The following is a 14,977-nucleotide window of genomic DNA, read 5'->3' as shown; positions in this document are numbered from 1 at the left end:
GTGGAAAAAGTGATTAATGACTGGCTTTCACACTTACCTGAATCCCCATGGTCACATGATCAACATTTGGATGCTTGGCAACTAGCATGTATTTAACACAGTTGCATTGTTCTGGTGTCATGTGATCACCATTTGTAACCTTCCCAGACTGCTTCTGACAAGCAAAATCAATGGGGAACACCAGATTCACTTAAGAACTGCATGATTCATTAGTGATTTGCTTAACAACTATGGCAGAAAAGATTGTAAAATGGGGTAAAACTCACTTAACAACTGCCTAGCTTAGCAATTTTGGGCTCAAATAGTGGTCATAAATTGAGGACTATCTGTATCCATGGAATCATCAATGTAGTTGCCTTGAAAGTACCACCAGAAGAATGCCAGTCAAGGGACATGCACCATCTGTTAATATAAATATCCTTTTCAACAGGAAATGATGCTTATTCAGGCCAGAAGTAATAAATAACCCAAATACAGAAGAGACCTCAGAGGCAGACCAACATTAAGGCTTTTGGTCATCATTCGTATTTACCATGGAGAGATGTGTTGAGCTTAATTAATTGGTATGAAGCTAGTGATTAAAAGTCAGTAGTTGATAACATAATTAGAATAATTGCTATTGTTATTGTTATTAAATCTTCAGTCTATGTTGTGAAAGAATGAAAAATAAGCAATACTCTCTGAAGTATCTGGGCTCTCCCAAAATAGATAAGCCAAGGAAGGATTTTGTTCTTATAAGTCTTAAACATTTTAAGGTTTTTATATCCTGGTTTTATGATGTTGAAATCCACCCAGAATCACTCAAAAGTGAGATGAGCAGTGTATAAAATGAATGAATGAATGAATGAATGAATGAATGAATGAATGAATGAATGACTAGCCCATTCTTGCTGGCTTTTCATTTGTAGGATGGATCTCTACAGAAGAATTCTTAATTGAAGACCTCCACTTCAGGGAAAATAGAACTTCTCAATATTCAATGCTATGTTCATTATAGAATCCTTATAGCACTAGGTTTCTACTTTCAGAAAGAAGGAAAACTGAGAAATGCTGAGGGATTTTTTTTTTCCTCATCACAAAGGCAGCATTCAAAATTGTTGACTTCCCCCATCATGCAGCGTGAAATGGTTTGACATCTTTTCCTCCTTATTCTGTTCCTGCACTGGTTAGCTACACTTTATCATAATCCCCTTTTCATATCCTTTCCTATCTGAGGGCAACACTTTGTCAAGTTCAAATCCTTCAACTCAAGTAACCAAAGGAGAATTAAGCAGCTGACATTTCCTCCAGTCTGTCTCCACCATTCCTATCTTGTTCCTCCTTCCACACTGCCTCACAATTGATGCTTACATTTCAAACTGCCTCTTGTCTTTGGGTGCTCACCATGAGATCAATCAAAGAAACAGAACAGAGAGGAGAAAAGAACAATAATCAGCCGTTTTCATGCCTGTCTAAATAAGGCCTAGTGGTAACCATGGTAACAGCAATGAAATGCTATCTTGTATCACAGTATGATCTCTTGTTTCTGCTACTTCTCATCTACAAGGTTGCCTGGGAATGAACAGACTCATTCAATGTAAAAGCACAAAATTCAGAAGAATGGATGTTTTAAACCTTAAATGCTGATAAGATATCCAAGCAAAGTCATCTGGTTGTTGAAAAGGACTGTATGACAATTTAACATTTAAAAATAGCTTCCCAAAGGTCTACTCTACTGTATTGTTCTGAACTCCATTTAATTTCCTTCCTTCCTGGTCCTCAGTCTCCAATATTTATACTTTGCTTCATCAACAATGTTTGTTATAACTAAAAACAGAATGAAACCATCATCTCTCCATTAAAAATAGCAGATTGTCAAAGAGGTATAAAGTGGTAAGGCAAAGGACATACATGAGGGAAGAAAAAAAAATTCTCCACTATTCATATTCTTTCTTCCTGTTAATGAAGAAACTTGCAACTTTAGATATCTTCCAAACAGAAACAAGCTAGAAAAAAAGTCTCACACATTCATTTAGCAGGTAGAGTTTGCTCCCAGAATGGAGCAGACCTTGTTGCACCTGTTTTACCATCTCTCTAATTTAGCATTACTATTATAGTTGAATGTACTGTGATGGAACCTCAGGCCTCCCAAATCTTTCTGTTCAATGACAGGTTAAAAGTAAGATAGAATAATATAGAATAATGTGAAGGAAGAGGAAGAAGAAGAAGAAGAAGGAGAAGGAGAAGGAGAAGGAGAAGGAGAAGGAGAAGGAGAAGAAGAAGAAGAAGAAGAAGAAGAAGAAGAAGAAGAAGAAGAAGAAGAAGAAGAAGAAGAAGAAGAAGAAGAAGAAGAAGAAGAAGAAGAAGAAGAAGAAGAAAAAATCATTAAAACAATGTGGTGTCTGCATAATTACTGGAATAAAGCTGTGTTAGCAATCTGTGACTAACCAAATGCGCATTGCACTTGGAAACAATGTATGTAGCAGATTCTCCATTGTATGCCCGTGAGAAATGAATCTAATATATGAGAAATGAATCTGATGTATTACAATGTAGATTTCTATGTGTGCTCCTTTGTTCCTGAGAAAGCGAAAGTATAAAACTGTAGTTTAAACCTGCCCTCAGTATTCAGAATTGCTTGTTGTTACTGCTTCTGAACCTTGTGCAATAAATCTCTCTGCTAAACCCTCTGGAATTCATAAAAGTCTCTTACGTTTTTCTACAAGAATTCTGGCACCCCAGATGGGACTTTTAGGAAGAGGCCGTTGACCTTCCAGACAGACTGCCCTGGTGGAGAGCCCCTCTCCTAACGACGACTCCTCCAAGCCAGCTCCGTGGTCTTTGTCCACCGGGAGACCTCGACGGGAAGGGAGGGCAACTCACCCACCAGCGAAGCATTTCAGTCAAGGATACACCGAGGGTAGCAGACGGGTCTTTAATCCTGGGAAGGGTCTGGAACGCCTGCAGTCAAGTATTGTAAAAGGGGAAACCTGATCCCTTTTGGATCAGGGGACTGATCACCCCCTAGAAGAAAAGGCGGCGTCCTTAAGTCTTCAATAGGTAGGATTGTGTGGGTGGTTAAACCATTGCATTTCCTGTAGAGTGACCATTGGGACGTACGGCACTTCAGGTTGGTGGTAGTGTGTTAGGGAGAAATGGGGGGGGGGGAACCAGACAAAGAAGGGCGTTGGTCAGACGCTGCTTCAGTGCATGTTAGGAAATTTTAAAAAGGGTTTTTCTCAGGATTATGGGGACCCACGACCAAATCCAGCCATGTTAAAAAGATTCTGTGAATCTGAATGGACCACCTTTGGTGTAGGGTGGCCCAAAGAGGGATCGGCAAATCCCGAACTCGTGGCACGGGTTCATCAAATTGTGACTGGAAGTGGTCATTGGGACCAATATCGTTATATAGACCAATGGCAGATTAATATTGCAGAAAAGCCTCGATGGTTAGCAAAGTGTCAGATAGAATGTGCTAAAATATATTTGGCAAACCAAAAAGCCAAGCCTCAGACAAAAGCTAAGATTTTCAGCCAAGAAGACAGGGAGGAAATTGCCAGACCCCCTCCCTATGTTCCTAGAAGAGAAGAGGGGGAATATATCAGCAAATTCCACCCCCTCTTGTTGAAAGAAATGAAGTCCATCTTCAACTAGAAGCTGGTGTGGAAAGAAAGATAAAAGAAGATAAAACCATTCAGAAAAAAGAACAGGACTTGGATAGCGATGAAAGCAAAACATCAGTTTCTAGTCGAACTAGAAGTAAAACAGTGGTCAAAACAGAAGAAATGACAGCCCCTCTAAGAGAAGTTTTGGTCCCTGGACCAAACAACACCAATATGCCAATGCTTCAGTATGTTCCCTTTACAACCACTGATCTATTTAATTGGCAGCAGCAATTTGGACCATTTTCAGAAAAACCTCAAGAAATAATAGATCTATTCTCCACCATTATTCAGACGCATAATCCCATCTGGGATGATATGCAACAACTTATTTCTACTTTACTGGATATGGAAGGAAGAGAAAAATATAGATTAGGGAAATTAAAAGTACTTGCCCACCGACACCCCGAGGGAGAAGTGAATTCTCAGGCAAGCAGAAATACCGATGCAATAGAAGAAAGACCAAACTGGAATGCTAACGATATGCAGCACCAAACTTTGTTGCACAATTATTGGCTTTTGTGTTTAGAAGCCCTGGGAGAAGGAGCAATCCGTCCAGTTAATTATGCTGCAGTAACTAGTATTTGGCAACAAAAACATGAGTCCCCAACTGCTTTTCTCAGCAGACTGATAGAGGCTTATAAAATAAACACAGGTCTTGATATGGAAGTGGCTTAAAATCACCCACTCCTAATTGAAAGATTTATCACCCAAAGTGCCCCAGACATAAAGAAAAAATTACAACGCACAGAAGGGGCATTAGGTAAAAATGTAGCAGAGATTATGGAAATAGCTCAGAAGGTGTTCTGTAACTGTGAAAAGGAAGAAGAGTGTAAGTCAGATCAGAAAGAAAAAGAAGGTTGAAATGTTAGCAGTGGCATTGGGGGGAATGCGTATTGGACCCAACCAATGTACCATCTGTAGACAGGAAGGACACTGGCAAAGGGAGTGCCCCCAGAGGAATGGCCAACCTAGGGGACAATCTCGCCAGCATGGAAGAGGACGAGGAAGAGGATTTAGAGGGACTTTCCAGAGAAGTTGCAAAGGAAGCTTCAGGGGAAGAGGGCATCCAGCCTATCCCAGTCAGACAGAAGAAAAAGAAGAAAACATGATCGGCTTAGCCAACATGGAATGGAGAGACTGAAGAGGACAGGGCTCTATGGTCCCACCCCCGGAGCCCATTGTTAGAATACGGGTGGGAGAACAGATTGGCCCGATGTTATTGACACGGGAGCCACCAGATCTGTCCTAAATAAATCTATTGGCAAGCAATCAAACCAGACCATGGGAAACAATTAATGCAAGTGGAAAAAATATGTGTTTCCTGTTCGTAAGCGCGACAGACAGTGGAGACCAGCACAAGATCTCCGCCCCGTTAATAAATTGACCCTAACCCTACACGCAACTGTTCCCAATCCATATTTTTTGGGAGTACAATACCTGCATCTGCTAAATGGTTTTCAGTTGTGGACTTAAAGGATGCATATTTCACCATACCTTTAGCTGAGAATTGTCAGCCAATCTTTGCATTTGAATGGTCTAATCCAAAGACACAAGTTAAGACTCAATATACCTGGACTAGACTATCACAAGGTTTTAAGAATTCACCTACATGTTTTGGTCAAGCTTTAGCCCAAGATTTTGCATATTTGAAGTTAGTCAGACAAGAGGACTGTTGCCTTCAATATGTAGATGATATTCTGATAACTGGACAAAGCAGGGAGGATTGCTTTGAAAACACATCCAGACTGCTTCAAATGTTACAAGACAGAGCATCCAGAAAGAAAGCACAATTAGTTCAAAAGACTGTAATGTATTTAGGCTATGAACTATCACAAGGACAAAGAACTCTGGGCCCCCAGAGAAAGCAAGCTGTGTTACAGATTCCCATACCCCAAACAAAACAGGAAGATGGGGCCTTTTTGGGAATTACAGGCTTCTGTAGAATTTGGATTCCTAACTTCGCTCTCACAGCTAAACCATTATACCAAGTTTTAAGGGGACCAGAAAAGGAACCTCTTTTGTGGCAACGAGAACAGACCCTAGCAATGGAACATCTTCAACAGGCTCTTACTACAGCACCAGCTTTAGGACTACCTGATATATCTAGGCCGTTCTCACTTTATGTCGATGTGAGAAAGAATGTGGCTTTAGGAGTCCTTACCCAAAAGCAGGGAAATTGGAACCGCCCAGTCGCTTATCTGTCAAAACAGCTGGATATGGCCTCGCAGGGTTGGCCACAATGTTTAAAAATTCTAGCAGCAGTTATACTGTTACTACAAGAGGCAAATAAGTTAACCTTTTCAGCTTTCAGCTGTTTGTACTAGTCATGCCCTGCAGACAATTATTGACAATAAGGGACATTTATGGATCAGCAATCAAAGGATGCATAAGACACAGGCCTTTTAATTAGAAAATCCACAAGTTACACTGCAACAGTGCTCAACTCTCAATCCAGCCACTCTCATGCCAATAACAGATTCAACTATGCCCGTGCATAACTGCATGCAAACAATAGAACTACAATATTCTTGCAGACCTGACCTTACGGACCAACCTTTGCATAATCCAGACTTTCAGTGGTTTACTGATGGATCCAGCTTTATGGATCAAGGAATTAGATACTCTGGTTATGCAATTGTTTCTCAAACTGCAACTATAGAGTCAGCACAGTTGCCAAGCAAGGTAGCCAAGCAAGTGCACAATTTGCAGAATTATATGCTTTAACCCGAGCATTAGAAATAGCTGCAGGAATGACTTTAAATGTATATACGGACAGTAAATATGCATTTTTGACAATTCATGCACATGCAGCGATCTACAAAGAAAGAGGATATTTGGACTCCACAGGCAAGATCATCCAATATGCAACTTTGATTAAAAGACTTATTAAGGCAGCTCAATTGTCATCCAAAGTTGCAATCATCCATTGTCCTGGACACAAGCCTTATTACCCAGGGTAATAGGAAGACAGACAAAGAAACCAAGAGAGCTGAGTTAGAAGGCCCCCCTCTCCAGCCGGATGTCACCAGGTTCATGTATCTAGACACTTACTTAGAACAACTTGATCCTATATATATGAAAGAGGAAAGCCAAAAGTTGAAGCAAGATGTACAAGCCAAACTAGTTAAAGGCTGGTACACCCTTTCCGATGGACGCATTGCTGTTCCTCTGGTGCTTGCCCGCCCCCTTATTTTTCAAGCCCATAAGCAACATCATTTGGGAAAAACTGCATTATTACAACATCTTGAACTATTTTTTCTATCTTCCTTTGCTTCTTCGCTAACAGCTCAAGAATGTGTAAGGACCCACCCCACTTTGCATCTTAAGAAGACAGAACTCTTGGAATAATTCTTCCAACAGGAATCCTTTATTAAGAGAAAATGGTTGCAGGCGTTCTAGACAGGACTTGGAGTCCAGGTTCTCCCATTCAAGGTATTAAGGGGTTTCCCAGTAGCCCCACCCAATCCCCCCTACTTCCAGCAACAGTCTCAGGCATTACATTTCCCACCCCTTTTCCTTACTGCCGGCTGGATGGAGACTTCAGAGAAAACTACATGAAAGGTAATAGCCCCCTTTGTTATGATTAGGCCTTTTTGGTGCTATCCACATTCAATCCCTTTGAAGTTGTACCAAAGGAAGTGAGGGCCATAAAGCCCCTTTGTTCACCTCCTTCCCTTCCTTGTATGACAGAATCCAGAGAAGGCAGAAATGGGGTTTTCTATAATTGATAACTAGAGATGAAATATAATTGGATTCTGACATCATGTTCTCAATGTTCCATTTGTGCCCAAACCAATGCATGCCAAGGATCAACAGTACCACCTGGTCGACAACCAATCACTTATTTTCCAATGGACTATGTCGTTGTTGATTTTACTGATATGCCTAGGAGTAAGAATATGTAGCCCTGTTAGTAATAATTGATACCTATTCAGGGTGGATTGAAGCCTTTCCAACTGTAAATAAGAAAGCTATACAGGTTGTCAGAATATTTCTAAAAGAAATTATTCCTAGATTTGGTTGCCCTTCTAGGATTTCATCAGATAATGGCCCTGAATTTGTACACCAAATTAACAAGGCTTTAGTCCAGGCATTAGGAATTAAGTGGAGATTTCACTGTGCCTTTCACCCCCAATCAGCTGGAAGGGTGGAACGTGCTAATCGCACAATTAAAACCCTCATTACCAAATTTTGTTTGGAAATTCATCTCCATTGGCCAGATGTTTTGCCTATGGTTTTGTATGCAATCAGACTGGCCCCCTGCACTAAACTACAACTTAGTCCTTATGAGCTCATGTTTGGCCGTCCCCCTTGTCTATTTAAACCTGACAGTCAGGGCTGGCCAAACTTGGCTCGTAAGGGGGGAATAGACCAACAGAAATTGTTACATCAGTTACAGCTTCATAATTTAGCTGTTTCAAATTTGCACCATTATATGATGGAATAACAACCCCCTCCAGTGGTCACAGCAACACATGGATTCGAACCAGGAGATAGAGTGTGGGTGAAACATTGGAAATCAGACCCCTTGAGCCCAAGATGGAAAGGACTATGTACTGTTGTTATGTGTTCTCCTTTGGCAGTGAAAACCTTGGAGGGAAAGTCCTGGATCCACTGGAGTAGATTGAAAGCAGCTGCACCTGCCGATCCAATAACTTACAAGGTGGAGAAAACTGACAAACCTTTGGTGTTGAAATTTACAAGAAATACACCCTGTCAAACCCTACCGGCAACGGGTTCTCAACACACAGTGTGAACAAACCCTGCTGAGACACACCAGAAGCTGTCTCTCTACGCACGGTAGAAGATGTGAGGATTCTACAGCTCATAATATCTGTTAGTTATTTAATATGGGGAACATACACACAAAGAAAGAACAAAAACACAGGGGAACCAGGGTTGTCTAAACTGCATCAAGATTACAAAACAAGGAAACCAGATAACTAAGACTTTAATTTATTATATAATGAAACCAGAAGGGTGCCAAGATAGTTCCCCTAGCTCCTGTACATACAATAGAACTACATATAAAGTTTGTAGAAAAGGGGTCCAAGATCAGTGTTATAACCCGAAGTCTGATCCTGACAGCTGGGCCTTGCAGATCCGAACACATAGAACAAGAATTAGCTCTAGGGATCAGGCACTATTAGGTATCTCCCAATGGAAATCCAGTTTTAGCGTCACCTTTGATGTTTGTAAGGCAGCTAATTATTGGGCTGCAATATATGGTTGCGGAGGGATCAGTCATATCCACAGCTATATCCCAAACCATAAGTACTTGTGCCCACCAGATGGATGTGCAGTCTCCACGGTCAAATGTAATGGTGGTCATGTATTAAGTGGCATACCCAAGACCCGAAGGAGATGGAACACATCTTGTTTGAAAAGAATAATACAAAAGCCTTCCTGTGGAAGGGACAACTGTAATTTGGTGACTCTCACAGTTAAGAATGGCAGTTGGTTCCTTGAACAAAATAGACGGGAAAGAAAAAAACTGGATGTTTGGGATAGGAATAGATGCCAATGGCTACGACCCAATATCAGAGGTAGAAATCAAAATTATAACTGCAACCAAAAGATCAGAACAAAAATCATTATTCTGGTCATATTATGAGGAAATGGAGAAAACAAATATTCCTGAAATACCTAGACAGGTAATCAATACCTTTGTTAAGTTAGCTGAAGATATTGCCCATACTTTAGGCGTGTCTAACTGTTTTGTGTGTGGTGAAACAAATATGGGAGAAAAATGGCCATGGGAGGCACAAGAGTTAAATTATACCAAGGTACTAGAAATGTCTGAGAATAATAGTTTAACCTATACAAGTGGGAAAGATGGTGATTGGACTCTCACTTCCAACTTGGTAGGACATGTATGTTACTCAAGGAACAAAACAGAATCTTGCATAGCAGTAGGTGACCCCCTATGCACAGGGACTTGGGAAAACAATAAATGGTGGTCTGGAACCAACGAAACCACTACTATGGATCATTATGCCCTTACTAACGTATCTGGGATGCCATATCTAAAAGATCCCACAAATACCAGTCTCCTTTGGCTAGCCCCAGATGGAATGTACTGGATTTGTGGGAAAATGGCATATGGACAACTATCTAAGAACTGGTGTGGATCTTGTGTATTGGGAATAATTCGACCAGGATTTTTCCTTTTACCATTAAAAACTAAGCAAATTCTTGGAATTCCCATCTATGATGAAGTTGGCAATATAAGATAAAGAAGGGAACCAAGTACATACACCCAATGCGCAGGAGTCACTTGACAAGAATATGAATGGCCACTTTGCTGCATTATCCTAGTTTATGGCCCAGCTACTTGGGCTGAGGATGGAATGTATGGATACCGTAACCCTATTTATATGCTCAACAGGCTCACTAGGTTACAAGCGGTGGTAGAGTTAATCACTAATGAGACTGTGAAGGGACTAACTGAATTGGCCAAAGAAAATGTGAAATCAAGGACATATATTATGTAAAATAGGTTAGCCTTGGACTATCTGTTGGCCAAAGAAGGAGGGGTATGTGGAAAATTCAACCTAACAAACTGTTGCATCAAAGTAGATGAAAGTGGAAAATTGTTGAAGGACATAACAGACAGAATGACCAAACTAGCTCATGTTCCAGTGCAAACCTGGAAAGGATTTAATCTGGAAGACGTATTTTCAAGATGGTGGCCAAAGTTACCAGGCCTACAAACCATCATAGTTATAGCAGTCTTGCTAATTCTAGGATATATTTTGATTCGCTGCTTACTCCCCTGTGTTATAATGATGATTTGAAGAATCTCAGAAAGTACAGCCCAATTAACTGCAAAACATGAAACAATGTTAGCTTTATGGGAATACAAAATGGTGCCCACTAAAGATCCTGAATCAGAGGTAGAATGATGGAAGTTTAAGCAAGAAAACTTCCAAAGGGGGGAATAAGGTAGAATAATATAGACTAATGTGAAATAATAATAATAATAATGAAACAGAAGAATTTACCAAGAGATGTGGTGATTTATTTTGTTAAGAAGTCTCTGCGTAATCAGATCTTACAAGCTTTTTATAACAAGAGATTCCAGATTGCTGCCCAAGATATTATTATTTTAAAGGAAATCCCATCCAAAATTTTAAGAAGTAGAAAAGATTTTGCTTTTTTAGCAAATGAACTCAAAATAAGATTGATGCCATTTAGATGGGAGATTCCGATGGGTATTGTTTTGAGCCATGCGGGACACGTTATAGACTTAATACGGTTGCTAAAGCTAAAGAATTTTACAACACGGTCCTGGGAGCAGGCTCATCTTCATCCATGACTCAGAGAGTCTTGAGTGACAAAGAGGTGGAACAGCAGTCTGAAGGATTAGGCTTGATGGCTGCTGGGCAGGTGGAATGGATGCGTCAAGCAGAAGTTAAAGAACAGAGAAATGACTCGTGCAGCACATAAACTAAGGAAAAGGAACAACAGAAGAAAGAAGCTAAAGAATCTTCTCATCAGATTGTTTCAATGCCGGTGGGAGGAGCAAGACCCAAAAGCTCTGCAACACATTCTTCAGTAGCAGACCTTGAGGGAATCTTCTCCAGGCTCCTGGTTGAGGGAGATGGCAAAGTTCCTGACCTGGAATGTTAACGGTTTAAATTTTCCTCAGAAGAGAAAGAAAATCTTTCACTACTTAAAGCAACATAATAATGACATTATTTGTTTGCAGGAAACTCATATCTTATTCAAAGATCAAAAATATTTAGCTAATGCTCGCTTGGGATCTCATTTTGTATCTCCTGCCCCTGGAAAAAAGGGGGTGTGGTAATTTATGTTAAGCAAAATCTACCAGCTTGTCTGGTAGAATCAGATCCTCAAGGAAGATATGTTATGATTGAACTTGGCTTATATGGTAAAAAAATACTTATAGTGGGACTGTATGCACCAAACCAGCAACAGGAACAATTTTATAGATTGCTACATCAGAAAATAACTCTGTTGGATTATAGGTCTGTGATATTTATGGGAGACTAGAATGGTGTTTTAGATACACAAAAGGACAAAAAAGGTTTTTCTACCTTTTTTAAACAGGCTAAATTACCTAAAGCTTTTTTTGATTTGAAAGAAGATTGGGAATTGAGAGACTATTGGCGTGAACGTAATCAAGAGGAAAGAGACTTCACCTTTTTCTCAGATAGACACCAATCTTTCTCAAGGATTGATTATAAAAGTGATTTTAAAATACCATTATGGGCTATACCTTGGCATGCGATAGAGGGGATAAAGAGAGGAGTTAAGATGGATACGGTTTCCTATATACAACTACTTAGATGGGATGGTCAAAATTGGCAGTTAAAATCTTTGGAAGATCTAATACATGAAAATATTACTTATTCATGGTTTCAATATAGACAAATAGTGGAGAGATGGAAGATGGATCGTAATATGGGTTGGCTTAGAGAAGATGAAAATCTTTTTAAACAAGTAAGGGATCAAAGACCAACTCATATTAAGAGGGTTTATGGGGTTTTAGTGGAAATGGATTCAGAATCTGAATTAATCAAAGATTGTATGATTAAATGGGCACAAAATATTGGTGAACCAATCCCACTGGATACTTGGGAACCTATATGGGTGAGGAATGTTAAATTCACACAAGCGCAGAATTTAAGAGAGAATTTTTATAAAATGTTTTAGAGATGGCACCTTGACCCACAAAAATTGTCTATTATGTACCCTGATCTACAGCCTAAATGTTGGAGATGTGGTTGTTTGGATGCTACCTATTATCATATTTGGTGGTCGTGTAAAAATATAAAAGCTTTCTGGATTAAGATATGGTGGAATATTCAAAGAATTTTTAGAAGGGGGTAAAATTTACCCCGCAATTATTTTTATTAGGTATTGTTACGGATTGTGATGCTAAGGAAGTTATATTGATGTTAAATTTGATCACAGCCGCAAGGCTGCTAGTAGGACAATATTGGAAAAAGGAATCTTTGCCTACCCTACAAGAGTGGTTTTATAAAGTTTCTTATTTGGCGGAAATGGCAAAGATTTCGGCTTTCTTAAAGGAGCAATCTCAAGAGAAACTTTTTGTTGTATGGGAAAAATGGATAAATTTTATACAATATAATTTGGATATGGAAAAATATCATTTAGCTTTTTTATAATTGTATAAATTTTTTTTTGATATTTTACAGATTGTTTTTTTTCTCTTTTCCCGTCTTGTTTTCTTCTCTCTTTTTTTTCTTTTATTTTTTTTATCCCTTTTTCTTTTTCTTTCTCTCTCTCTTTCCTTTCTTTTTTTCTTTCCTTTTTAAGTATTTTTCTTTTTAATGCATATGTTACATATATCTTATCATTAATTATTTTATAAGTTGTAAAAATTTGTTTAGGTTTTTTAAAATTTTAAATAAGCCTGTATCCAGTTCTGGGAAGCTCGGGGAGGGGGGAGGGAGGGGGGGTTGGGAGGGATGGGTGAGGGTTGGTCGTTTATTTGTAAAACTTTTAAAAATTTTTCAATAAAAAAAAATAATAATGAAAAATCATTAAAACAATGATGTGTCTGCATAATTGCTGGAATAAAGCTGTGTTAGCAATCTGTGACTAACCAAATGCTCATTGCACTTGGAAACAATGTATGTAGCAGATTCTCCATTGTATGCCCGTGAGAAATGAATCTAATATGTGAGAAATGAATCTGATGTATTACAATGTAGATTTCTATGTGGGCTCCTTTGTTCCTGAGAACGTATAAAACTGTAGTTTAAACCCACCCTCAGTGTTCAGAATTGCTTGTTGTTACTGCTTCTGAACCTTGCACAATAAATCTCTCTGCTAAACCCTCTGGAATTCGTAAAAATCTCTTACGTTTTTCTACAAGAAAAGGACCTTGTTTTCTTCAAATAAACAGTCAGATTCATACCTACAGTTATCATATAAAATCACTCATTCCAGTTCTTTCTCTTTCCTCACTGAAGAAATGTGCAAATATTTTGCTTGTGTAAGTAAAATTTATATATAAATACACACACACACCACACACACACACACACACTTCATTTTACTCCACCAACTGCCCAAATAATTTGATGAGGATGCTCAGAAGATTTTCTTCATGGCTACCTAGAAAGGCATAAATGTTAGATGCTGATTGAAATAACAAAACTCACCATCTTCATCAGTTTGAAATATCATCTCTTTGCCTTCTTTCCGGCCTTCAGGATTAGACAGGATAAGCTTAACATGGACATTTTTAAAAGGCAGAAGATTGTTGATGGTGTAACAGTTGATACCATGCTCCATCTTCACACATTCACGAAAGGTCTGGTTATGGCCAGTGCCTACAGCATAGCGATAGCAGAGTGTGACAGTATATGTGTGACAGCGTGTCAGGTTGTAACCCAGAGGCTCCCACTGAAGGATCAGTTGCCTGGATTGGATCTCTGCAAAGGCAAGGCCTTTGGGGGCCCTCATGGGTTCTGCAGAAAGAGATGGAGAGAGAATGAAAAACAGCAGAATCAGTATCTGTCAGGACACTGGGAAAGGGCAATACTTTGTCGACTTCTGGTGGAGAACAATATTGAATGAAAAGATGTTACAACCTCTGGTGTAGCAGAACTTTAGATTTAGAATCAGCTGGAGGAAAACATAATAAATATGAGGGAATGGTCTAAATCTGTTTACTGGTAGTCCTCAACACAACAATTCATTTAGGGACCATTTGAAGTTACCATGGTACTGAAAAAAGTGACTTATGACTGTTTTTCACACTTACAAATGCTGCATTATCCTCATGGTCATGTGATCCAAATTCAGATGCTTGGTAACCAGCTCATAATTTATGATGGTTGCAGTATCCCGGGATCATGTGACCGACCACCTTGTGCAACCTTCTGATAAACAAAGTCAATGGGAAAGCCAGATTCATTTTACAATGGTGTTATTAACAACAGCATTGATTCACATTACAACTGTGGCAAGAAACGGCATAAAATGGGGCAAAACTCTGTTTTAGCAATGGAAATTTTGGGCTCAATTGTGGTTTTAAGTCAAGGATTGCCCTCTCAATCAACCAATCCTGTGTAAGAATTGCTTGCCATAAAGCATGGGCCCAAAGCACAGCTAAAATTCTTTGTGAAAGCAGGTGTAACTGAGATCTTGACCCAGAAGGCCTGACCATGTGAAAGTCTCTAGCCCTTGCACTTCTTAACAAAATAGCAAAATAACAGAATTGGAAGGGACCTTGGAAGTCTTCTAGTCCAATCCCCTGCTCAAAAAGGAACCCCTATACCATTTTGGACAAATGTCTGTCCAAACTCTTCTTAAATACCTCCAGTGTTGGA

The 14,977-nt window shown here is 39.4% G+C and overlaps 1 protein-coding gene across 6 annotated transcripts in view; it reads right to left on the bottom strand.

Moving 5' to 3' along the window:
* Window positions 1–14,977, bottom strand: part of PTPRU (protein tyrosine phosphatase receptor type U) — a 691,901-nt gene that overhangs the window by 218,466 nt on the left and 458,458 nt on the right. For all 6 annotated transcript variants that reach the window (XM_039334369.1, XM_039334366.1, XM_039334364.1 and 3 more), the window contains one exon: window positions 13,805–14,113. In XM_039334369.1, the coding sequence (XP_039190303.1) occupies window positions 13,805–14,113 (309 nt within the window). The remainder of the gene's footprint in view (window positions 1–13,804; window positions 14,114–14,977) is intronic.

The sequence above is a fragment of the Crotalus tigris genome, unplaced genomic scaffold, assembly GCF_016545835.1.
Source record: "Crotalus tigris isolate CLP2741 ecotype Arizona unplaced genomic scaffold, ASM1654583v1 scf7180000017628.32516253702:7417878, whole genome shotgun sequence".
In the NCBI taxonomy this organism is placed as follows: domain Eukaryota; kingdom Metazoa; phylum Chordata; class Lepidosauria; order Squamata; family Viperidae; genus Crotalus; species Crotalus tigris.
Note: the sequence above shows the minus strand (reverse complement) of the source record. Positions and strands in the feature narration are given on the sequence as shown.